The sequence below is a fragment of the Coregonus clupeaformis genome, unplaced genomic scaffold (assembly GCF_020615455.1).
Source record: "Coregonus clupeaformis isolate EN_2021a unplaced genomic scaffold, ASM2061545v1 scaf0727, whole genome shotgun sequence".
Lineage (NCBI taxonomy): Eukaryota > Metazoa > Chordata > Actinopteri > Salmoniformes > Salmonidae > Coregonus > Coregonus clupeaformis.
Genome location: NW_025534182.1, coordinates 655 through 27705, shown reverse-complemented (window position 1 = coordinate 27705; position 27051 = coordinate 655). Strand labels below are relative to the sequence as shown.

The following is a 27051-nucleotide window of genomic DNA, read 5'->3' as shown; positions in this document are numbered from 1 at the left end:
CTCCAGTAAATGGCCATTCTGACTGTTATCTCACAGTTTACCAGTAGAGGGCGACCTCACCCCAGCATTTTCAATAGTCCTATTGACTACGGTGCATTTTTGCAATTCAGTGTAAAATATATATGTTCTCATACAAATGATGATGTAATCAGTTGTCACAGATATAGAGAGTCTTGCTGACCTCATGCTGTTGTTTAAATTGTAGTTTTACCCATCCCAATATATATTTTCTGCATAATACATATATATGCTTTTCCTAATGGTAGTATTCCTTACATTATAATGATAAAGTATGTAGTCTACAGCGTTGACCAGATAGTATTTACTTAAACAGTATTGACCTGGTATGATAAACAGTAGTTGTTTTTAAGATGACACACACAAGTGGAATGTCAACGAGGTCCTTGGGTTGGTTGTGGAGGTGCATCTGTTCTGCACCCGAATGGGAAATTAAAACTGAGAGGAAGTTATGATGAATCTATAAAGTTGGCCTGGAAATCTCCTGCCCGCAGTGGCAGTTGTTTGGGGAGAAGAAATGTCGTGCTTAAATAATAACATTCCAGGTGGCTTAGTTAATGAACAGTGAAAATCAAATATGGGGCGTAATCTGTAACTCGTTACTGGAAGTTTCTTTAAAGGGGAATCATGAGGAGAAGCCACCCTTGAGAGACCAGATACTTTTAATGCAAAGAAAAATGTTTGTTTTTTTATTAGGTGGACTAAGAAAACATGTTTGATTTAGTGGTGGGGGGCGGGGGGGTGAGGGGCGGGGTACCATCGCCCTATCTTAGACATTTAGGATGACATTGGCTGCATTCCAAAATTAAACTGTTGGTAAATAGTTAGTCTGATTCCTTAGTGAATGGTTGAGTAATGATAGATTGATGCGTGACGCATAGATGTAGACATATAATAGTATAAAACAACAGACTGTTCCAATCATATTGCCATATAAAACGCATACATGACATACAGAGGCTTAGTGTGCCATCTAGTGGTCAAAGTTGGCTCTGACAGTATTTCTTTAGACTGCATCATCATACAGTACCATGCAGATGAACAGTGATGCTCTCTCTTTAAGAGATTAAAGCAGTTATGTGCAGCATGTCTTAAAAGTTAACTCCCAGAGATGATCGTTTTAATTTTTTGGTGCGTCTGGCGTAGGATGTTTCAAGTGTGAATTAGGATTGCTATTCACTAGGGTTCCGGTTGTTAGGCAGGCATTCACATCTCCAGATCTCCCAGCATTAATATCAGACGAGCCCCGAGAGCTACTTTAATTCTCTTTAGAATCTTCATCTGCCTTTTCTAAACCATTTGACATATGAGTTTTAAGTGAACATACATCTTCATTTGAGAGTGACGGTGTGATTGTGTGCTTAATGCAGAGAGAGTAGGTTTCAGCGTTATTGCTCTTTGGGAAATCTAAATGATGATGTTTTATCCTGTTTTTAGCTTTCCGTTGCTCTGCACCGACTCTTCATTTCATTTCGATATATTCGTTGCGACAGCACAATCAAATAAACACGTTTTAATTTCATTTTGTCAGTTTCATAACGGCACTTTAAAAGAACATGACATGGAAATGCATTCAGTAGATTTTATTGCCAAATAATTTTCTCAGAAGTTGTTGAGGGAATGAAACTGTGAAAGGAAACAGGGATTGTATTATTTAGCTCTCACACTGTTGCAGAACTTAAAGATCAGCATGTTTTACTGCCTGGGATTCAAACGTGTATTATAATTGCTTACTTGTGTACATGATCACCAAGTTATCACACTTATCTTGCAAACAAACTTGCTTGGAAAAAGTATGGAAATCATTTTACTGCTAGTGTCTCATACCATTTTTAGACTGCAACCTTTGCTAAACACCTCACAACCTCACCTCTGAGTCCCTGTTAGAGGCTAAGCCTACATTTGAACCAAGTTTAGAAATGTGATATTTAGTCATCTCAATGTTAATCTAGACGTTTGTCAGTCATATATGTGTAATGCTAATGCAAAAAATTGGTTCCAGAACAGAATGTCCATTTCTGTTTTGCTCCTACTTCACCCTATGTGATGTTTGTTACAGTAAGAGGTGGCCATTTTGTGTGTATAACTGCTATACTATGTTTAGTGTCAGAATGGTTGTGTTGTGGCTGTGGTGGGGGCCGGGGCAGTCGTGTTAATCTGCGTTTGTTCTCTTAACTGTAGTTCATCTGTGGGTAGGAGAGGAGGAAGGCCATGGAGCGCTGGGCCCCGCGCTGACCCTCGACTCTAACCTCGCGCTGCCTAACCTAGCTGACATTGAGACGCACGACGCAGCCTCTCTTAACAGAGACTAACTCCCGCCCGAGCACCCGGCTGGAGCAAGGCAGGAACATGATGATGGTGATGATGAAGGAACACACTATATCAAGACTTTATTTAAAACATGCTACCATCAAACAAGAGAAGTCATTCAAAATGAACTACGAAGGAGTGTTTCTGCCCTGTGTGAGGATGGAGAGGAGACTGAGAGACAGACCTGCTGAAATGACTTGTAGAGGCCACTGGATGTGACGCTCAGCAAAGTACAGACAGACAGACAGCGACTTGAACCATTCTGTTTCCTGTCCTCTCATGGATGACTCCTCCCTCCATCTTCTGTCTTCTTCATGACTCTCCTTTGATTTGATGTTTTTGATTAAACTACCTGCTAAATGACAGTCCCTAACACGCCCCTACTATTACACATTCCTTGATCCAAGATGGTGTCATCATTGTTGACAAAAAAAATATTCAGACTGAACTGTTGTGCTGACCTGTGCTTCACCTGTACGACAGACTCTCTCTCTCTCCTATCAGACCCAGTACAAAGACAGGTATTCAATGACCCCTGGATCACAGTAATGGTATTGTCCCTGGACTGTACCATTCCCACTCTTGTCCTGCTGGAGCTGTAGCTGTAGCTTAACTCGCTCCTTTTGACCAGACCATCCATCTATGGAGACCAAGCACACTTATTGCCACGCATTTTAGTTGCTATTTTCTACCCTGTTTTAGGGCCCAATGCTCTGTGTGTCAAAAACGAACTAACACGGAGAAGAAAAAGGAAAACCTAAAAACTAAACCCGAAGTATGACACTCTCTGACAATCTTTTCCTGTGCTAGCTAATGGAGAGAGAGCAGTAGTTTTCAGATATGATTGGGATGTTAGTAGATGTAACAACGAGAAGAGAAAGCCTGAGCATAGTACAGTACAGTGTGATGATGGACAGAGGAGTGAGGATCCTCACCCCACCCCCTCCCCGTAACAGAAACAGGACTGAAGTGAAGACTCTGCCCTAGCATGGGCCGCTCATGTCTTTTCTCGCTCTATATCACAGAGCCTGTAGATGCTCAGAACTAAATGTAAAAAGAGAGAAATAGCAAAAAAAAATACATTGTTTGTGAAGAGCAAAAAGTGTTGAAGTGACAGTAATAACTAGTTTACACAACCTTGTCCTTAGATAAACATAGAGCTTGAAGAGAAGATCTCAAAAACAAATGGGGTTTTATTTTCTCCCCTTTTCTCTCTCTTATTGACTTCAAGGATAGTGTTGCAAATGTTTGTAAGATACTGCCACCAATCAATGTTGCAAAGTGTTACTGACTACTGAAATGGTTTGATGTATTTACTTTAAAAAAAGAAGAAAAAACTGGAAAAACAAATATTGTCTAGCCTTAGATACAGTCATCCGTTGTTGCATCTACAAAGCTAGTTGTTTAGATGGTAGGCCTTAGGGTTGATCTTTTTTTTCAAGTACTGTACTTTTTGCCTTCTACATTTTAAAGAAAAAAAGAAAAAGATTGACAATCTACTCATGTGCTCCAAACATATGCCCATATATACATAATACATTATGCATAGAAGGAATTTTTTTTTTTCAAAAGTATTTTGCACTGTGATAGTATTATAAATCAAATCTATACAGTACAAAACTAGCTAACTAACTAAAATGAAGGTGTGTGTCTGTGTGTCCCTTGACATTGTGAAATGTTTCTATGTCCTCTTGTGAAACCTGAGAATTCTAATGCGGTATGTACAGTGCAAATATATACAGTACATTTTCAGTTTGAAGGACTACAGTACATGGCTTTGACAAAATGTTATCATAGTGCCAACCCAAGGCATGCAAGTCACCTGTGTGGTCATCATATACATACTGTTTGTTACTAAAGCAGAGTGATGATCGATGCTCAAATTCCACATCGGGTTAAATTCCTCTCCACATAAAAAAGCCTCTGTTTTTATTTTGCTTTTCTAGACTTTAGAATTCCCAATTCCAAAATATGAAGAAAAAAAAGGATGAGAAATTAAAACAAAAAGTGATATTGTAGGGAATTAAACAGGGTCTGAGTTAACCAATCAGAGGGCCCAGACAGTCCCATAGTGATGCCCTCTCTCCCCTTCTCTCTGTTGTGTGGTTGTATATCTGAGAGGGGATAATATTAACAGTCTGGCTCTCTCTGAACCAGTATATGAGCATTCCACGTACGAACCTGTCTTGTGAGCTGAAAACCTTTTGTTTGCTGTATTCTCATGGCAGATGCTTCGTTTTGTAACTACTGAACTGTACTTATAATAAAAATAAAATGTATTCAAACTATAATGGATTGTTGTGGAGCGATGGATCATTTATTTTTTCACAGGATAACAGTCACTTAAGAGAAAATAAAGCGTCAAAACGCCAGTGTTGAGTAAAGAATAGTCTGAACATGTCTACTCCTTTCTCCCAGAGCTTCATGGACTATGCTCATGCTGTTAAATATGCTACAATACAAACAGATTGTGGTAGGCCTATATGATATTGTCATCCACCACAATCAACAAAGTCACCTCACTGCATTGGATTGAGAACTGTCCTATGCAGACTCAGAGAGTTCTGTGCTCTAAAATACATACACACATGAATGTAGTCCTAGTCATGAACTACCACCCCTAATGCACTCAGATACAAGCATACTGAAAATGGTTCCACACTCATGCAAAACAGAGAGACCCACAATGGACCACATCTCGCCTGACACACACACACACACACACACACACACACACACACACACACACACACACACACACACACACACACTGAAAGAAAGATCAGTGTTCAGATGAGAGCACTTCTCTTCACTGTTGTTAGTGAAGCGCTTGTTATATTGCGCTGAACGATGAGCAATATAAATGATGTATCTTTCTCCCCTCTCCCTGACTTCACTGTTAAGTGCTGTACAAGGAAGTAGCCAGAGGGGATACAGAGCTGACTGACTACAGAGCTGACTGTGTAGCACCAAAATGGCCTGGCCCATGACAGCTCAGATGACAATTTATGGTGTTGCTAACAGTAGCACTGTGCCCTTGGGCCAATGTATTGTTAATTCCAAAACACCATCGAGTGTTATTTCAGGGTGGGCAAATAATTGCTCTTCTCCTTGTTTTTTTTCTCTAGTCTATCCATCACGCAAAGTTGTTTTGGACATATTGTGTGTAATTGGTTAGTGTGTGTATGTGTTTCTCTCTCTTTCACTCTCTCTCTCTCTCTGTGTGTGTGTGAGGATGATCTAAGACAGATAGTGCTGTGATGTAATTTTTCACAGGTCCATTACCGAGCTTGAGGGTGCTGCCCCTTCCACCCCCTGAGACCATGTTGGTCTCATCTAAGGAATCTCTCCATTTCCCATAGCATTGTCATAGGCAGGAAAGTAACTGTATCAACACATTCAAAAATATAAAACTTCCTTACCCACATCAAAGTACACGTCACTCAAATCCGCTTTGTTCCCCTAGTTGAAGTCTGGAATATTTTTCAAGGGGAAGTATTTTTATGTTTTTATTCCCCCTCTGTGGTGATGCGGGGCTGAAACCTGATCCATATTTGAGTTAACTTAACGTCAGGACCCAGTCAGGTCCCAGCGGCTGCTGAGCCTGCTGGGAAGAGGCCCAGGTCAATGCCTGACTAATGTTTTTAACGGATCAGCTACACTGCACCAGATGTGGGGCCGCTTGTGATGCAAGGGGATCTGGTCCTAATAAAACTCACATCCGTAGAAAGTAACCATTTGACTTATTTATTTTTCTCCCTCTGTCTCTCTCTCTCTCTCTCTCTCTGGTAGTGACATGCATTAAATAGTGTTTAAAGGAAGGATGTGTTGTATGGTTACAAATCAGATAGATAAGAGTCCCTAATCAAAACCAGGATATTAATGTGTGTGTGTTCAACTACTGTGAATGTGATCGTGCACGTGTCACTGATTCAGGAACACATCAGGTCATTTTTCATTCGATTCTGCTCTTCTGTCTTTTTCATTGCTTGATGTTCTGTGATGCATCATCAGTTTGCCTCATGACCCTGTTCAGAGCTTGATGAACATTTCTTCTCCCTTCATTTCGATTTTTTTTCTCTCTCTCACATCTCTTGTCTTGCCGTTGCCTCTCTCTCTTCCTCTCTCTCCCGTCTGTATCAATTTCCTCTTTCCCTTTCACGCCATATTGTGCTGCAATGTGTGCGGCGGCGATTGATGTGCTTAAAATTATGGTGCGGCTCCGTTCAAGTGTGCTAGCAGTTGTAACTGGGCAGATGGTGACCTCCAGTTGAACCTGTCCTCGCGCTCATTTGTTCAGCTGTGGTTAATTTCACAGGCCTCCATGTTGCAGGCAGCGTCTCTGCATTATGCACTGCTCCCCCATGGCCACTAGAGAGCGCTAAAGACCAGCGTTTACCACATCAGGAGGCAACTAGCTACTCTGCCTTCTCTGTTTTCACATTGCACTGAAAGGCACATAACGACTGACTCATGAAATAGTATCATAGAATAAAACTATAAAATGAATGCTACAATAAATGGCACCCTTTTATACTGAATTACTGCATCTGTGCAATTTGATAAAATGTTATCAACCCCGTAACCACATTTAGAATAACCAAGTCTACTTAATGTTGAAAATATATGCTCATAAGTGCTAGTTACTTATGATCTTTCATTTGAATCATACCCATCTGTAACCATAAGATATGGTTGTACAAACTTGACGCTATTCTCATAGACAGGGAGATCATAATGTTGAGTTATTTCAATTTGAGAAATACCGGTAGTCTTTTGGGATTCTAAAGCCGAAATCACACTGTAATGCTTTTCGGTAATACACCCACACCCACATATCCCACACCCACACCCACACCCACAAACCCATACACACCCACACCCACATATACCCATACACACCCACACCCACATATACCCATACACACCCACATCCAGACATACACTGGTCATCTGCCACATAATGTAATCTCTTCTGCTCAATCAGTTTAGACAGTCCCTGCATATTTACAGTACACTGAAATGCTGTTAATACTGCATTGTATGTACTGTAGAGTGTAGAGTAATCTCTCAAAAAATGCACACACACACACACACAGAGACACACACACACACACCACAGTCCCCTGGCCTCCTGTTTCCTGGTAAATGTGTCTCTGTGCTAGTCTCAGGCTCTGGTTTATGAATCGATGATCATGTGGTGTAAGGGAGATAGATGGCTTTTAGCTCCATCTTGTCTCCTCTAATTGTAAAATATTAGTTACATTAGACTCTGCCTTGTGATTAATGGAACTTATTTGGAGGTGGCCCTCTCCTGGCCCTCCCCTTTCCAAAGTCCTCCACTGACTTTTGAGAATTGAGTGATTTCACTTAAAGCAGACAAATAGGGCTCTCTCTCTCTCTGAGAGGAAGAGAGAAGAGAGAGGCCGAGCAAAGGGAAGAGAGAAGGAGGGAAAGAAAATAAGAGAAGGGAGGGTGAGGAGGAGGAGGACAGAGGGAGATAAGGACAGGCAAAGCTTGCGAGGGGGAAAGCACTGATAATAAGGTTTAAAAAGTTATGCCAGAAAAAATAAGCCAAGAAATTTAAGCTTTGCAGGAAATAAAGCTTTCGCCAGATTTATACCTTATAACACATTGCAGATCACACGCTGAAAATACAACCCGATCTCACACAGAGGGAAGTGAAGTCTTGATCTTGTTCTATACTGATCGTCACTGAGAAAGGTACTTATTCATCATAATGGACTGTATTAAGAAGTGCTTTCCAATAACCCTCAGCCCAGTCCTCTTGCCTGGAAACACAGTGACTGTTATTGATACCCTCAGACCACTTAGCCGTGCTGGAAACATGTTTGTGACGGCCAGAGACCGTGTTGCCCTTGTAATGTCTGCCATAGGAGAGAGATAGATCATGTTATGGCAATATGAGCAGCTTGTAGGGGACTTACTCAATACGGAAACTTTTTCATCCCTGCCCTCCTCTGTTCCTGAGCCCATGGGAAGTGTGATGTTTTTATTCGTCCTCTCTTCTGTTGTTTTTCTTTTTTCTTAATTGGCTCAGAGGCCTTGAGCAACACCTGGCATGTATCGGGGCGAGCTGACATGATCTGCTCTGTTTAGGACACTGTCTCCTCTGGCTGTTCAGCTCCCACGGTTAGCCTGACACACACATCACTCTCTGTCCTCTGTTAGCTACTGCTTCAGTCATAATGCTCCTTTTTGACGAGGGTTCATCTTTATCATCCTTTATCATTCTTTCTATAAAGGTCAAAAGGAAGTTACCACAAGGCTTATCTACAGTATAACTGGTTTATTATCTTTCAGTCCAAATGCACTCTTTCTCTCTTTCACTCCCTCTCTTGGTTATTGTTTCTAGCTACAGAGACTGTAGCCTACACTCTTACAGACTTGGGCATCCGTTATCTGTCTGCAGTGACATGTCAGCAATAGACAGTGCAGTCTTTAGCTCTTGAGGGACAGTGGGAGAATAAAGCTGGAGTAGAGACGAACGCTCATGAACTGTCCATCCCCAGGCCAGCTTCTCTGCTCCTAGACACATGCATGCACACACACGTGCACACGGACACACACATACACGCGCCCATGCACACTCGTGCACGCACACACGTACGCACGCACACGCATGCACACACACACACACTGACCTGGTCCTGCTGAGACAAGCTGCCATACAAGCCTCATCACATGATAAACCCCAACAGCCCTCAGCCAATCACAGTGGGAGAGGCCCCAGTTTGTGTCTGCTCAACAGAGATGACACTCTGACACTGAAGGTGCAGGTACAGAGTGTCTGACCACTGGAGAAGTTTGACCTTACTGTATGTGGTTTATAGTCCTAGTTGAATGGCATCTACAGACACTAAGAAAACAACAGTTTTAGTGGAATAGAGACAAAGAAGGAGAGAGGGATAGAAAGGGACACTATTTTGAGGAACTTATTAACAGCTCCTTGGTACAGCAATTAATAATCTAGTTCAGTATTTAACATGGGACTGAATCCCCAGTGACGACTTTTTAGCTTTCTTTGATGCATCAACACCCCCTCCCCTCTGCCTCTCCTTAAGTGTATTCCTTAGTGTTATGTGTGTGTTGGTTTTTCTAGTTAATCAGAGAAATAGACCAGATCGCTATTCCCCAAACTTAAGCCCAATTTTAGATCAACACACACAGACTTCTGAAACCTCTTAATACTGGGGAAATAAAAAAAGAAAGTAAATCCCTCCAGGGCTTTGAAATAAATACAAATATTTTTGGTAAATCAATAGACGTACCTTGAGTCAGAGTAAAAATGTAAGAGCTTTAATGTTTGAATAGGGTAGAGCAGGGTTCCCCAACTGGCGGACCGCGTGCCGGATTTGGCCCGTGGGTGGTTTTATTTGGCCCCCCATGTTTTCTGAGCAGAAATATATATATATTATTATTAATTTTGGGGAATTTTCATTGTTGGACATAAAAGACTGTAAAAACACCAGGAAATCAGCTCCAAGTGATTTACATTTTGGAAATCTGTTCCCAAGTACGTATACAAATGTAAGCAAGGTTTGAAATGATTATGTTTTAGTCAAATATTATATCTGTTTGGGCTTTGTGTGGTCAATTTGCAGTCTACAAATTATTTGTAATTATGTTCCGGCCCCATGACCATCCTCTCAAGAAAAAACCAGCCAGCGGCAGAATCTAGTTGATAATCCCTGGGGTAGACTGTCACGCCCTGACTCAGGGGACGCGTAAATGTTGAGTCAGGGTGTGTATCTTTGTTGTGTGTTTTCTATGTTTGTATTCTAGTATGTGTAGTTCTATGTTGGCCGGTGTGGTTCCCAATCAGAGGCAGCTGTCGCTCGTTGTCTCTGATTGGGGATCATACTTAGGCAGCCTATTGGCACTAGTGGGTTGTGGGATCTTGTTCCTTGTAAGGTATGTTGTGTGTGCTACCTTGGACTTCACGTTTCGTTTCGTTTATTGTTTTGTCGAGTGTTTATTACGTTAATAAACATGTACGTATATCACGCTGCGCCTTGGTCTGTCCCGTCATTAAACGAACGTGACAGAAGATCCCACCAAACGAGGACCAAGCAGCGTGCCCAGGCGGAGCGGATGGCCATGTCACAGGTGGCCAATTTGTGGTCATGGGAGGAGGTATTTGCAGGGAAAGGACCATGGGCTAAGTTAGATGCCCAGGCAGGAGAGGAGCAACGGCAACACGGAGGAGGCCGGTCGAGGAGGAAGCCCGAGAAGCAGCCCCAAGAAAAATGTTTTGGGGGGCACACGGGGTGGTTGGCGGAGCCTAGGGTTAGAGCAGAGCCAACTCCCCGTACTCACGCGAAGAGGCGTATGACTGGCGAAGATGGGCATCCAGCCAGGACGGGGTGTGCCGGCTCAACGCTCCTGGTCTCCAGTACGCCTCCTTGTTCCCTCATATCCTGCGGCAGTTCTACGAACTGTATCGCCAGTGCGCGTGCACAGCCCAGTGCGTCCTGTGCCAGCACCCCGCACGTGTAGTGCGAAAGTGGGCAGCCAGCCATTCCGCCTCCACAGTCCGGCCCGGCCTGTTCCTGCTCCTCGCACCAAGCCAGTGGTGCGCGTCGCCAGCCCGGCCCGGCCTGTTCCTGCTCCTCGCACCAAGCCAGCGGTGCGCGTCTCCAGTCCGGCCCAGCCTGTTCCTGCTTCTCGCACCAAGCCAGTGGTGCGCGTCGCCAGCCCAGCCCGGCCTGTTCCTGCTCCTCGCACCAAGCTAGTGGTGCGCGTCGCCATCCCGGCCCGACCTGTTCCTGCTCCTCGCACCAAGCCAGTGGTGCGCGTCGCCAGTCCGGCCTGTTCCTGCTCCTCGCACCAAGCCAGTGGTGCGCGTCGCCAGTCCGGCCCGGCCTGTTCCTGCTCCTCGCACCAAGCCAGTGGTGCGCGTCGCCAGTCCGGCCCGGCCTGTTCCTGCTCCTCGCACCAAGCCAGTGGTGCGCATCGCTAGTCCGGCCCGGCCCGTTCCTGCCCCTCGCACCATGCCAGTGGTGCGTGTACCTAGTCAGGTCCGGCCCGTGCCTGCTCCTCGCACCAGACCAGTGGTGCGTTTGTCCAGTCCGGCACGGCCCGTGCCCGTTCCACCGGTGCCTGGTCCGGCACCGGTCAGCTGCTCCACTCCGGAGCCAGAGCAGTCCACTCCACCTGTGCCTGATCCAGTTCCGGTCAGCTGTTCCACTCCGGAGCCAGAGCAGTCTGCTCCACCGGTGCCTGATCCAGCTCCGGTCAGCTGCACCACTCCGGAGCCAGAGCAGTCCGCTCCACCGGGGTCCAGTCCAGCTCCGGACAGCGGCTGCACTCCGGAGCCAGAGCAGTCCGCTCCACCGGTGCCTGATCCAGCTTTGGTCAGCGGCTCCACTCCGGAGCCAGAGCTGTCCGCTCCACCGGTGCCCAGTCCAGCTCCGGTCAGCGGCTCCTGTCCAGACCATGACGTCAGCCCCTCTCCAGGTTCGGGGTCTCCCACACCAGGGTCCAGACAGGGCCTGGCGTATCGTGGGAGGAAGGAGAGGGGAAGCAGCGCGCCGAGGTCCAGACCAGACCAGGGGTGCAACAGGGAGGCGGAGAGTGAGAGGTCGTCACGCCCCGAGCCCCTACCCTGTTATGTTTATGTTGTGCGGTCGGAGTCCGCACCTTTGGGGGTACTGTCACGCCCTGACTCAGGGGACGCTTAAATGTTGAGTCAGGGTGTGTATATTCTTTGTTGTGCGTTTTCTATGTTTGTATTCTAGTTGGCCGGTGTGGTTCCCAATCAGAGGCAGCTGTCGCTCGTTGTCTCTGATTGGGGATCATACTTAGGCATCCTATTGGCACTAGTGGGTTGTGGGATCTTGTTCCGGTTAAGGTATGTTGTGTGTGCTACCTTGGACTTCACGTTTCGTTTCGTTTATTGTTTTGTCGAGTGTTTAATACGTTAATAAACATGTACTTATATCACACTGTGCCTTGGTCTGTCCCGTCATTCAACGAACGTGACATACAGTGGGGAAAAAAAGTATTTAGTCAGCCACCAATTGTGCAAGTTCTCCCACTTAAAAAGATGAGAGAGGCCTGTCATTTTCATCATAGGTACACGTCAACTATGACAGACAAATTGAGAAAAAAAAATACAGAAAATCACATTGTAGGATTTTTAATGAATTTATTTGCAAATTATGGTGGAAAATAAGTATTTGGTCACCTACAAACAAGCAAGATTTCTGGCTCTCACAGACCTGTAACTTCTTCTTTAAGAGGCTCCTCTGTCCTCCACTCGTTACCTGTATTAATGGCACCTGTTTGAACTTGTTATCAGTATAAAATACACCTGTCCACAACCTCAAACAGTCACACTCCAAACTCCACTATGGTCAAGACCAAAGAGCTGTCAAAGGACACCAGAAACAAAATTGTAGACCTGCACCAGGCTGGGAAGACTGAATCTGCAATAGGTAAGCAGCTTGGTTTGAAGAAATCAACTGTGGGAGCAATTATTAGGAAATGGAAGACATACAAGACCACTGATAATCTCCCTCGATCTGGGGCTCCACGCAAGATCTCACCCCGTGGGGTCAAAATGATCACAAGAACGGTGAGCAAAAATCCCAGAACCACACGGGGGGACCTAGTGAATGACCTGCAGAGAGCTGGGACCAAAGTAACAAAGCCTACCATCAGTAACACACTACTCCGCCAGGGACTCAAATCCTGCATTGCCAGACGTGTCCCCCTGCTTAAGCCAGTACATGTCCAGGCCCGTCTGAAGTTTGATAGAGTGCATTTGGATGATCCAGAAGAGGATTGGGAGAATGTCATATGGTCAGATGAAACCAAAATATAACTTTTTGGTAAAAACTCAACTCATCGTGTTTGGAGGACAAAGAATGCTGAGTTGCATCCAAAGAACACCATACCTACTGTGAAGCATGGGGGTGGAAACTTCATGCTTTGGGGCTGTTTTTCTGCAAAGGGACCAGGACGACTGATCCGTGTAAAGGAAAGAATGAATGGGGCCATGTATCGTGAGATTTTGAGTGAAAACCTCCTTCCATCAGCAAGGGCATTGAAGATGAAACGTGGCTGGGTCTTTTTAGCATGACAATGATCCCAAACACACCTCCCGGGCAACGAAGGAGTGGCTTCGTAAGAAGCATTTCAAGGTCCTGGAGTGGCCTAGCCAGTCTACAGATCTCAACCCCATAGAAAATCTTTGGAGGGGAGTTGAAAGTCTGTGTTGCCCAGCGACAGCCCCAAAACATCACTGCTCTAGAGGAGATCTGCATGGAGGAATGGGCCAAAATACCAGCAACAGTGTGTGAAAACCTTGTGAAGACTTACAGAAAACGTTTGACCTGTGTCATTGCCAACAAGGGGTATATAACAAAGTATTGAGAAACTTTTGTTATTGACCAAATACTTATTTTCCACCATAATTTGCAAATAAATTCATAAAAAATCCAACAATGTGATTTTCTGGATTCTTTTTTCTCAATTTGTCTGTCATAGTTGACGTGTACCTATGATGAAAATTACAGGTCTCTCTCATCTTTTTAAGTGGGAGAACTTGCACAATTGTTGGCTGACTAAATACTTTTTTTCCCCACTGTATACGTTCTAATGCTTTTTCTCAGCCATTACATTTTCCTGTCTGATGTTTACAGATCCATGCCACCAATGAATGGCTGCTACTGTAACATAGAGCTGTGACGATAAACCGAAAATAATCGACCCTGACCATACCGATCACTTATCGCAGGCCTTTTGCTGATATCGTTCATTAAAATAAGTTGCCTGTACTAGAGAAATGTGAAGTTTGAATTGAAATACGTTTGCTAATATGGTTGGTTGTTAATGGGACAATTGATGGCTATAACCATCAAAGTAGTAGTAGTAGTTTAAAGGATAATTGAAAAAAAAACTGTGGTGAACATTAATATTAGATGAGGGCAGTGGGAAGCTAGGCCTCTAAATGGCCTACCTTCCAGCAAGTTTATTGCAACATACTGGCCACCTACTCGTCTTCTTTCTTGAACATTAATTTGATAAACTTATCGTTCTATTTATTGTTATCGCAACAATTCAGGATATGTATCACAATATGGATTTTTGTCCATATCGCCCCGCTCTACAGAATACTCTTAGGTACTATCTAGAACCTAAAAGGGTTGTTCGGCTGTCCCCATAGGAGAACCCTTTGAAGAACCCTTTCTGGTTCCAGGGAGAACGCTTTTGGTTCCAGGTTGAACCTTTTTGGGTTCCATGTAGAACTTTTTCCACAGAGGTTTCTACTTGGAATTAAAAAGGGTCCTACCTGGAACCAAAAACAGTTATCCTATGGGCACAGTCGAATAACCCTTTTTTGTAAGTGTACTGCAACGTTTAGAAATGATGCCTAGGATGCCCCAGACAGGGTTATATGTCAGGATAAGGGGGTGTAGGTGTATAGGTTGGACATGGAGAGTGAGATGGTACTTGGGTGTTTGGGAGTGCTGTTTGTTGAGTAATTGCTGAGCCTTTACAACACGCAGGTTATTATTGGCTGACAGATGGTGCATCACATTTTACTGCTCACACCTTCTGTGGCTCTCTCTCTCCTCAGATGCAACTTCACTTTTTTATACCTCTTCAGAGGAATGGATCATAGCGCTACTCTTTGATACACAACACTCTCTCTCAAACCCATGCACAAACGCAAACACACACGCTCACCTCTCTCGGTATGTGTCTCTTCTAGGGACTCGAACACCTTACTTTTTTTCTCTGTCATGCACATTCTGTACATATCTGTACATATACACATAATTCTGTTATCACATATGTTTACATATAAGGATACTGTATGTTTCCATATACTGTACATGTTAATTAGAGACTGCTTAGTGATATTAAAGGACTTCCCTGTACAGTTCACATGTTTTTTTTCTTTACATCCCACAGAAATGTATTGCTTAAGGGATACTTTGGGATTTTGGCAATGAGGCCCTTTATCTACTTCCCCAGTGTATGATGAACTCGTGGATACTATTTTTATGTCTCTGCGTGCGGTTTGAAGGAAGTTGCTAACTAGCGCTAGCGCAATTGCTAACTAGCGTTAGTGCAATGACTGGAAGTCTATGGGTATCTGGCTCGCGAAACTACTTCTAACTTCCTTCATACTGGACACAGAGACATACAAATGGTATCCACAAGTTCATCTGACTCTGGGGAAGTAGATAAAGGGTCTCATTGCCAAAATCCCGAAATATCCCTTTAATAATGGTGTAAATTGTAATTTATTCAGAACATATTGTCGTCATCATTATATACAGCAATATAAAAGGCTATTTTAAAGTTGGCGACAACATTTCTCTAATACAAGTGAAAACGGTTTGGCTTGGTTAACTTTACTTGTGCCATTCTTTATTTCTAAATTTAGGCTCAATCTCAATACCCCCCCGCCTTAGCCCCTCATTTTCAAGTGTCCCTCTGTGGTGGAGTGTCTCTCAAAAACAAAGCAACTAATGGTAGGGAGAGGTAAATAACCCTAAGGAAAGGGACATCACTTGCACACAGCAGAAGCCGCCAAAGGATAGCCTACCATGCAATTCATTGACGAAAAGCCTTGTGTTTTTCACAATGCCTGTACTGGCAGCAGTAATAGCTTTCCTTATATTTCTCATGCAACAAATATGTACTTACCATATGAGCAACAAATGAGAACTGCAAAACAACAACGTGCCGTAATGTAGCCATCCTCTGGCTGCTGTGGCTGTGATTCAAGGTATTGTAGAGTAGTATTGAAGCAGGAACATTCATTACATAATAGCAGTTTGACATGTAACAGTCATGATTAACAAGTGCAACTAATATTTAGACCAAAGGTTGAAGGGTCCATACGTATTTTATCCTCCACTACACAAAAAGCAAGAAAAGAGTTAGCAACGTTACTTCGGCTGCATTACATGGCAAATATCTTCAATCTCTAACGTTAACATTACTAGCTACAATAAAAAACATTGACAAGTGATTGACTTACTTTTTTTTTAATGAACAGCAAGGCAAGCTTACAAAATTGTTCATTCAATTTGCAGTAAATGCATCCACTTACATCCACTTGGTTTCACAAGATGACAGCCTGGTTTGCTGGTTTGCTCAGGAGTACCTAAAACAAAAGGATAGTTCCCCCATTTACAAAACGACACATTAGTTTCCTTACCCTGTAAGCAGTCTATGGACAAGGTGTCATTGCATTTTCCAAATGCTTACATTTTAGCATTTGTGGCACACATGCTAAAACTTTATGGCATTTGTGGCACGAATCCCATTCAAGTCATGGTACCAATATTAGCAAATCATCTATAAGTGACTTTGTTGAGCTTCACAATCAGTTGTAGATACTTTTGGATGATTTGGACATGATGCGTGGAAAATGCTAATATCGGTACCAGGAATTGGATGTGATTTGTGCCACAAATGCTAAACATTAGCATTTGGAAACAGTGCCAGAGAAACCAAACCAAAGCATGGATTGCTGTCAAGCCTTGTCCGTAGTGCTTAGAGGGTAAGGAAACCAATATGCAATTTTGTAATTTGGGTGAACTATCCCTTTAAACATAACAAATTACAATTAATACAAATGTCAAACGGCCATCTAGCAATCTAAATGTATAGCTAGCTGGCTAATGTTAGCTAGTCAGATAGCTTGTTAAATAGCAATTTTCATAAGTTAACGTTATGACAAAGAAATATGCATAATCGTTTGTCTCTTTATTAACTAACATATTCCTCTTAACTGTACATTTTTTTGCATGATTCGTTATGAAGTTAAAATTACTTACATTTGCTTAAATTCTAGTATTTTTGTCAGACATTATTCTTGAAGCAACTCTCCAGGGTTGGGTAACAGCGCTTCATGGGAGTTTTGGGAAACACTTGATAGAAAGTCTACATCTCGATTCGCTTTGTTTGGAGAGCAAACTAGAGGGCTGAAAAGGCACTACACCTTGCTCAAAGTTGAATTGGGATACCACTATGACTCGATGGGGATCGCGGGATCGCGCAAAATGAAGGGGGGGAGGGGGCTAAGGGGAGGGCTAAGGGGGGGTATTGGGATTGAACCTTAGGGGAGAGTGGGGTAAATTGTGCCAAAGGGTTAGTTAAGCCAGCCCTTCTTTTCTAGGAAACCATTAACAAACTGAATCATATTTAGAAAGAGGTCATCCTTTCATGGAGTCTGTGAAGGAAGAAACCACATGGAAAAATTGGTAAGCAAGTTAGGTCCAGAAAACTGATTTTCACAAAGTCAAATTAATTTATTGTGTTATAGGTTTCATGATGCTTGTATCTAAACCAAAGTAGATCGTTTTAAGAGTGTTTTATACATCAGTTGGGGTATCTATAAGCTATAATATGAGGTCCTAAACCTGGCATGAAAGTGTATCATTGTAGCTGTGTGGGCTTATATAGTCAAATGGTTGCTTTGGGGTAAATTGTGCAAATGGCTCAACATACCCCATACAAATTATGATTACATTTGGTCAGTTTTATGCATAATATGCATAGTATTTTTGCAATTTATTATGCATATGAACTCACGATAGTGCATTTTTATTGTTACAGAGCAGACATCATCATGCCCTGTGTATACAAATGTAAAACAAGCAGGGGTCTAGCTCCCCTTAAGGTTCTTGAAAGACCAGCCAAGGAAGTGAGAGAAGGGAAAAAGTCAATTCAAGCAGCAGCAAGGGATGAAAAAATAGACCTTATGACACTGAAGAAAAAACAAACATGTACCTGTGCGACGAGAGGCTGTGATAGAGTAGCAGAGGCACCAAGGTCTTATCTGATAACATGGAGTCTGAGCTTGCTATATATATCAAAAATCTCGCGGACCAGTTTCATGGGCTTAGTAGCCTCAAATACATCTTACCCGGGGTAAGTTCTGCTATGTTTTCAAAACTGTTATGTTTACATGAATTCTGATTATTTCCACGGATACACAACATCCTGAAATATATGTAGATATATTTGCTAGAAAGAATACTATATTTTCCTTGACGTAGTGATGCGGAATGTAAAATATGGCTCAACATGCCCCACTCTCCCCTATCACACCATTGAGATAACAGATGTTAACATGAAGCCGTTGCCACTGGTCAATCAGTGTATAGTACACTGTAAGTGATTGTGTGTTAGAGTACCTGTAATGTGTGTCATGCCTCTAAACCCTTAATAACACACAGGGCGGAAATGAGACAGACTAGCTTTCCTCTCTTTCCCCCCCACAGCCTTTTCCCTTAATTCTCAGGGTAGAATGACTGTTTGTGAGCATCTGAAAGTCATTAGAGGCTCTGCAGTCTGTCAGGTGCCAACACACACACACACACACACACACACACACACACACACACACACACACACACACACACACACACACACACACACACACACACACACACACACACACACACACACACATACACACACACACACACACACACACACACAAACACACACACAGAAATGTTCACACACACAATTGTGCACACACACACACCTCATACTTATATGAACACACACTTAAACACCAAACCTATCACCGGCACATAATCTACCTCTTGCACACACACACACCCTTCACAGACACACATACACAGAGATACACACTGAAAGTGCTGAAGCCCAGCAGCTTCTTTCTGCTGTGCAGGGCTGGGGATTCGTCATGTGCTGATGAGCTGTTATAATAATATATGAGCAAATCACAAGCATTCTGCAAATTAATCATTTTCCCCTCTCTCTTCCCTCCCTCACACCCTCACACACACACGCACACACACACACACTTGCTCTGTTGTCAGGCTTTGGGGAGAGTGGCTTCTTGCCTGCAGACGTAGGTGAGGAGTGCTGTCTCACAGATGGTAGCACTGGCATCAGATGGAATTTATATAAGAGTGGTTTTGATTACATGCCAAGGCACTGTCGTGGGAGCGTGTGTGTCTGTGTGGGAGGCTTCATGTACATGTGAACATTTAGTGTGCATGAATGTGTATGTTTGTGAGCAGATTTGTGTGTTTGAACATATGTGTATAAGTTTGCGTTTGTCAATGTGTGTGTACAGGTTTGTAGAAGCATTGTTCGTGTGTGGATTATAGAGGGAGCCACCAGAGGGAGGCAGTGGTAGGGCTGTTACACTTCGACTTTCACTAGGAGAGAGAGAGAGAGAGAGAGAGAGAGAGAGAGAGAGAGAGAGAGAGAGAGAGAGAGAGAGAGAGAGAGAGAGAGAGAGGGTTGTTCGGATGGAAAGGGAGAAATCGGGGCTATGGCAATAGAGGAGAGAGATAGGATCATAGCAGCACATCATGGATCTCTCTTACTTCACTCTCTACGTGGTAACATGATCAGAGAGCACCCTCCTCCATCCGCTTCACCACAGACAGCATCCAACACATCTCTGTTAGCTAGGGAGCGGGCAAAAGGAGCGAGCTACAGTAGCCATCTGCACCCACCCAGCACTAGAGAGGCTGGCAAGGGAGGGGTGAGGAGGTGGAAGCAAAGGAGGAGGAGGTGAGAGTGAAGGGGAATGAGGGCGGTCTCCTCCTGACTTTCTCTTCTCCGAGGCGTGGAAGAGGGAGGGCTGAGGGGTAAGTAGGGGGTGCAGGCAGAGTGAGTGGATACAGTGGGTTGTTTGAGGAAGTGATGCGGTAGTACCCCCTCCCTCCCCCTCCTCCCCCTTCGTTCCCTCTGATCTTTACGCTCAAGGCCTTTGGGTGTTAATTAGGAGACCTAGATAATGCCACACTAATGAAAACAAGACCAGTCTTTTCAGATAAAGCTTTGGGTTGGGTTTTGAACAGTCTCTGGACACATACAAGAGAGAGAGGGATAGAAAGAGAAAGAGAGAGAAAGAGAAAGAGAGAAAGAAAAAGAAGATGGAAAGACAGAGTGAAATACGAGAAAGAAAAGGAGAGAGAAAGCGAGAGACAGATAGAGCAAGAGAAGGAATGAGGGGGAGAGGTTTCTGAAGTAAAACTATTTTTCCTGTTTCTTGTCACTCGGCACCTCCACACACAATGGCCCAGCAGAGTGTGTCATGAAGGGAAAACAAAAATCTGTCCTGTACAGTCAGCACTGGTCTACCTGCTGACTGATTGTGTGGGCGACTACACTAGCACAAACACACGCGTGCACATACACACACACACACACACACACACACACACACACACACACACACACACACACGCCAGCTCAATTCTGGTTTGCAGATTCCAACATGTTTGTGTGCAGATGTATGATCTGTAGGGGGATTGAAGTGGGTGATGTTAGTAGGTGTGGGTTAGCCCTCTAGAGAATCAGAAGAAGTGTTGATATCTGAGGGAGGTGGTGGGTGAATGGAGGGGGACCATCATGGGCATAATCTATGCGGGCGGTGCTGGTGTGTCTTTGTGTGCTGGCCATTTGTTTGGGTTATTGGAGTGTGTGCCGGAGTAGGTGGATTAGATGGAAACTTAAGAAGCATGGCTGTCTCCATGCAGCTGGGTCCAGGCATCTGTCATTCCACAGTCTAAAACCACACACCCTATAAATCCCAGAACGCACAGGCCAGACTGACGCCCTTCATTTCAACAACACTATGCAGAGATGCTGCAGGGAAGGGGGGCCATACGTGTGTGTTTTCTTCTTTTGAAAGGAAGAAACTATTCAGTTTACAATTCAACCCAGGATAAGCACCATATTCCTACAGTGTTATGCATGAGTGGAGTCTCTCTGAAAATCTCAGACCCAGTTTTCATCTTCACATAGGACAGTCAATGTCATTATGTTCGTTAAAATTCTAGATTGTACTTTTTACCTTGGATAGACCTTGCTGCAACGTTAGAACTGATCTGTGTTTATTTTAAAAGTGCAGAAAAAAAGAGAAAGAAATGGGAAGAAGAATAGAGTTGACTTGTTTGGGGCAACACTCGGTCCCCCTAAGTGTAAAATGGGATGAGATATTCTGCCTCTCGGACTTACCGTAATGTAAGAGAGTGTGAAATTAAACTGCACAGGAATAAAAGGGGGCCTTCATTGTGTGTCGCCGGCTCGCTTATCGAAACATTCAGACAACTGGAACATCTAAAGCTCCAAAAAGTTGTAGCAATCCCCTTTGTGTAGGTCCTGAGCAGACATTGTGATATTTGAAAGCCGCTGAGACTCCAAAGCCAGCGTAAGAACAGCAAACACAAAGTGCCTCTAAATCCTGCACCACAATGAATCAGTGTGTGTGTGTATGTGTTTCGTGTACCTTTAATTCCTATCTTTCTCTTCACGTCTTTACATTTCCTGCACCTACATACATAGCATCTATACATTATGTTAATTTGATTTACTGCATCTCAAATTGAATTGGAGAAAAACAAATGAGAGAAAATGTACAGTTATTAAAAATTACCTGAAGTAGTGTACAACAGAAAGTGTCTGGGTTTGCACTCGGTGGATGAGCGAGATAAGTTAAGTCGGTTATGATGGGCACGTATTCTACATCGCTCAAACAAACGGCGTGGGCTATTAAGGGGCCATTGTGTTTGCTGCAGTGATGATCAAATCCAATCTAGAGAGCACATACAACTGTTGGGAGTGGTGAAGAATACAGCTTATGCAGTATTCCGCTAAAACACTACAACGTTCAGAGGGAACCACTCGCTCCTCTGAAAATATGCATATCAAAAGAGAGAGCATTGAAAGAGTTTTAAAGACAAATCTCAGGAGACTACTAAAGCTAACGCACTGTGTAGTAGACAGACTGTACAGTTGTAGTGAATACCTCAGTGAAAGAGCAAATTTTACATTCTGATAAAGTAATACTGAGTAATGATGAGGTGACTGACTGTTGTCGCTCTCTTGTTGTCCTCGTACAGGTCACGGAGGTCAGGGGGGTCGGAAGCCGTTCCAGTGCAGGTACTGCTCCTACAGTGCCTCTCAGAAGGGCAACCTGAAGACCCATGTCCTGTGTGTCCACCGCATGCCCTTTGACAACAGCCAGTACCCTGACCGCCGCTTCAAACGCTCCCGCGTCGACTCGGACGCCTCAGGGAACTCTGAGGATGGGACCACCAGCTACCCCATGGGAACCCAGTGGGGCATGGCCGACCCCCCTCTCTCTGGAGACCCCCTGCATCCATGACTGATGTCACCTGGCATGGAGGTGCCAGCCTTCAACTCTACAACTACTGTACTCACTAGAGCCACATAACAGGGACTACTCAGTTCGCCTACTCCCAGAGCACAGCCAGACAAAGGGGGGCATCAGTGACTGTACTGTTTTACCCAGAGCTCACAGGACATCCTCAGTGTGTATTAAGTTAGTAACAATAACATAACATGCATATAAACTACACATACCATGGGTAGAGCATTCTTTAAGATGGGTCCTGAAGAAATGCATATATTCATTAATATAAAACTAAGTACAGATATGTTAAATGTAGTTATGTAACAAATAGTGGAGACGACTATATTAAAAAATAAAAAAATGAAAAAATGAAAAAATCCTTATAGTGACTTTTGTCAAGAAAAAGTGCTTTTATCAGAAAAATGATCCTGTAAACGATTTAGCGACAGTTGGGGAAGATGGAAGAGCCTGTTGAACACACCCCTCAGAACATGACACCGGCGGCTGCCATTTGCAGAGGGCGAATGATGAGCAGCCAGTGGAGGCTGGGGCAGGCAGCGGAAGTGGTGGGGGGGCCTTGGTGCCAGCCTGACTGGAGTTGTCATCGCAGAGGAAATCAATTCAACCCCCCCCTCTACTTTTTCATCTTTCTCGACCCAGCAGTCCAGCCCCCTCCACCCTCAGCCCTCTGTCCCCTACTGCACTACAGGAGTAACCTAACCTTGGCCGACATGTGAGGGGGTCAAACTCAGTTCCATCAGCTGGCCAGAGCCACCCTCCTCCTACTCCCCCTCCACTTTCTCTGTCTCTTTTAAACGACTAAAATCCAACATGGCCTCTGGAAGAAAGAAAATCAATGATGTATTTAAAGGAGCCATTAGAGTCACAGAGATGTGTTCTGTGCAATATTGTCATTTATTTGGATATCACCTTACCAGACACTGAGAGGTGGAGTTAATTGAATGTGTTTTATTTCATTTAACTTTTATGTTAGATAATGGTGAAGTCTATTTCTAAGGTGGGTGGTTGTTCTTTGAAATTGAAAGTGTAGATAGTGAAGATGTACATAGTGGAATTGGGACCTCTACAACTTGATGTACTGTAACTTTAGTCAGAGGTTGAATGTTTTGTTTATAGGAAGAGTGTGACTCTGAAATCTAATGAAGGAACGTCACAGAACATGTTTTCTAAGACACGATGCAGGACTATCTTCTTATAAGCTCTTCTAAAGCAGCTTCAGAATGAGCAATAATAAATAGAGATAATCATCCTGCTCCCTGTCTCTAATTTAAACGTTTTAGTAAAAAAATTGACAAACAACCTTTTCTAAAAATTGATTTTCCAATTCATTTTTAGGTTTCGGACAAAGCATTTTGTGAGTATAAATATATCATGTTGTTTGTGTTGATTTTCTATATGTTACTTTACTGAAACAATTAACAAACCATATAGTTTTGATCCTATAAAATCAAGCTGCTTAAAGGGCAAAAAAGCGTTTCAACTTTCAGTATACCTCCTTTCACTGAATGCTATTGGATAGTGGGGGGTAAACAGAAGATTATGCTTTTTATTGTGTTGATATGGGAGCATGGGGGGATGTTTAATGTTTCTGATAAAGAGAAATGATCCGGACTTTAAGAAAGTCAATATCTTCCCTCACAGCCAAGGAGAGCTAAGCATTTAAACCCCAGGGCCTTAACACCACAGCTATGCCTAGAGGAGTTTACAGTCCGGTCAAACACACTGCTCCTATCAGTTGAGAGAGAGAAATAAGAAAAGAAAGAAAGACAGAAACAAGAGAAATAAAGGAATAAAGAAAGTATGGATATGTACAGAATGCAGTCGTGGTTTAAATGGGGTCCTTTTAATTAGGACTTTTCTGCCATTCAGCGATCTACTTAGTGTTTTTTGTTCATTTGCTTTCCTAGCATAGTTTGCACTGCCTTACTTCAAATCGAGTCGATCAATGTAATGCAACTGTTTGTATGATCTCTACCATGGAGCCACAACATTGAGATAAAACTAAAATGACTATAGTGAGCTTTAGGTTTAAATGCACTACTGTGTTCTTGGTGACTGTGCCAGTCGCTTGCTTTTTCGTGTGTGTATGTACGTGTGTGTGGGTGTGCCTACCTAACTATATTACAGAAAAAAACAACTACAAAAAAGTAAAAAATTAACTCTAAAGAAAAAAAATCACATTCCATTTCTAGCACTTTTCAGGTTTTTCAGTATATCTGTAAGTTTCAAGCTATGCGATACGGCAATAATGCTGTTTATGACACTGGAAACATCATTGGTTGCCATTCTCTGTGACGTGTTCGTCCATCCCTTACTGTTTACCTGCCTGTATTTCAAAATAACCCATGTTTGTCATGATTCAATTAAGAAACAGATACAAATGTGCAATTAGAACCTGAACATCCCTGCGCTAAGAAATAAGTTAAATCATTTCTATGTATTTCTCTCTGTACTACATGATCATGGTCATGATACTGTCCACATTCCTAAATGAAGAATATTTCTATATTGGAGGTAAAGTAAGTAGAGGATTTTGTTGCTTTAAGCTTACAACCAGTAGACAACTTGGTATTTAAATATAATTATTGGGCATTATTTATTATTCTACATCAGTTTTACAGAAGAGGAAAACAATTCTGATAACGGTAAATCAAAGTTGTTTTTCATTCAAAAGTAATGTTTCATTGACTCTTTCTGCTGTTAGGAAGTTCTAAAGTATTTGAAGCAGTACATTTTATCCAGTGTTTTACGCAATAAAACCTCTACCTCTTGGAATACTGCCTGTTTTTTTTCAAGTCCAACATGCAACATAATATTACTCTTGTGATAGGCCTTCCCTTAGTAATCTTAATCTTAATAGTTCAGAACTGAGCATGTAACTCCTTCACTGCCAATAACACCTGATGTAATCTAGTTGTGCCTACACACCTACCTGTATATGTGAGTACTATAGCGCTGATTACTGTTATTACCACACACAGGATTTGTTACTGTCAGTCTATAGACACTTACATATTCCAGGAGAACCCACGCACACAGCCACAGAACACACTGATAGAGCTCATCCAAGGTGCCATAACATTTTAAGACTGTCAAATAGAAAAGAAGCTGGTGATGTGTGGCACCAGATAAGACTGAATAAGGCTTTCATAAACCGTAATGAGCACCACCTGTTACGTCTCACCAGTAAAGCCATCACTATTATGCCTATAAAGAAAATGTAGGACTGATACTTTATATTTTGAGTGTCAGTCTGCAGAGAAAGACAAAGAAAATGAGGAGGAACTGGAGAGATACGCGAGGGGTAGAAAACCCAGTGAATTTGAAATGTTGTCCCCAGCGCGAGCACTTTTTACTGTTAATGGAGAAATACAGTGCGTGGCATGTTTAATGGGTTTTATTTTTTATTATACAGCGCCGAATAATTAACTTGGAAGCAGAGTGTCACATAGATTTATCTTTTAATTAAAATGGCGTGGTTCACGCATATTTGAGTGGTAGTCCAAATAAACGCAATATCCAAATTTATGTTTTGTTTATCTTCCTGTTAATTATCAGGAGATTGTTCGCTGTATAACCCTTCATATTTTTTCCTTTAACAAAGTTAGGAGGTCTGAATCGCAAGTAATAAACCCTCACAGTCAGATGTTATTAATTTATGGGTAATTACGAGAACAGGGACGAATAAGGTGCTTAGAGTGAGCCAGGCTCATTTTTATAAACAGTGATGAATGTGCATCGCTGGCTGACGCACAGAGATTATGAAAATAAACATGCATTTTTTTATTGTTGGAAATTTGAATAATTGACAATATCTCTACTCCATCACAGGGCTGAGCATTGTGAAACAGCCATCAAGCATAGGACCTCACACATGCACACTCACAGCATTCAACATACAACAATTCACAAACAGTAAACGCACATGCACAAGCAGTCACTCTTACATCCGTACTGTGTGCATTAGTTTAATTTTCTGTCATTTCTGTCATATTGGTAAAAGTGTATTGAGGGTGTCACTATAGAACTGTACATTGTATGTTGGTAATGTGCTTAATGTCAGTTTGCTAGCTTCAGTAAGTGTTCCAGTGTGAGAAGAGAACAGGCCAGTCCTCATCCCCCAGTGGAAAACTCTGTGTTCATCCCCTCCATCCCAACAAACCAAGCTTCACCCTCCAGATAAGACCATCAAAAGGGTGAGTGGCTGTGCAAATGGAATCTCCACCACTGTGAATGGGGATGATGGTGATCTAATTTTGAGTGAGTGTTGTGTGTGTGTGTGTCCAGGCTTCCTCTCCTCTAACAGAGGGCTGAGCTGCTGGATCCACGATGTAGCATTCGTCTGGGTCGATGACTGTCGGCTAGATTCTGTAATCTGGCTGATAGCTCCATTAGTGTCGTGTGAAGAGAGGGTTGGGCCCATCGTCAGTCAGTTTCTCTCTTCCACGTTTCCCCACTGGGTGATGGTCCCTGGGCTAGGAAATCCCATCTGATCCAGGGACTCAACAATGTGATTGAGATGTGGCTCATGGTTTAAGATGTTTCTACCTCTATAGGAGCAT

General features: G+C 43.1%; 1 protein-coding gene across 1 annotated transcript in view; it reads left to right on the top strand.

Annotated features, from left to right (window-relative positions):
- The window catches only part of LOC121555790 (zinc finger protein 536), a 179285-nt gene extending 154035 nt beyond the window's left edge, over window positions 1-25250 (top strand). The window contains 1 exon segment of the mRNA XM_041869636.2: window positions 22215-25250. Within this exon segment, the coding sequence (XP_041725570.2) occupies window positions 22215-22480 (266 nt within the window). The 3' untranslated portion in view covers window positions 22481-25250.
- The last annotated feature ends 1801 nt before the right edge of the window (window positions 25251-27051 follow it).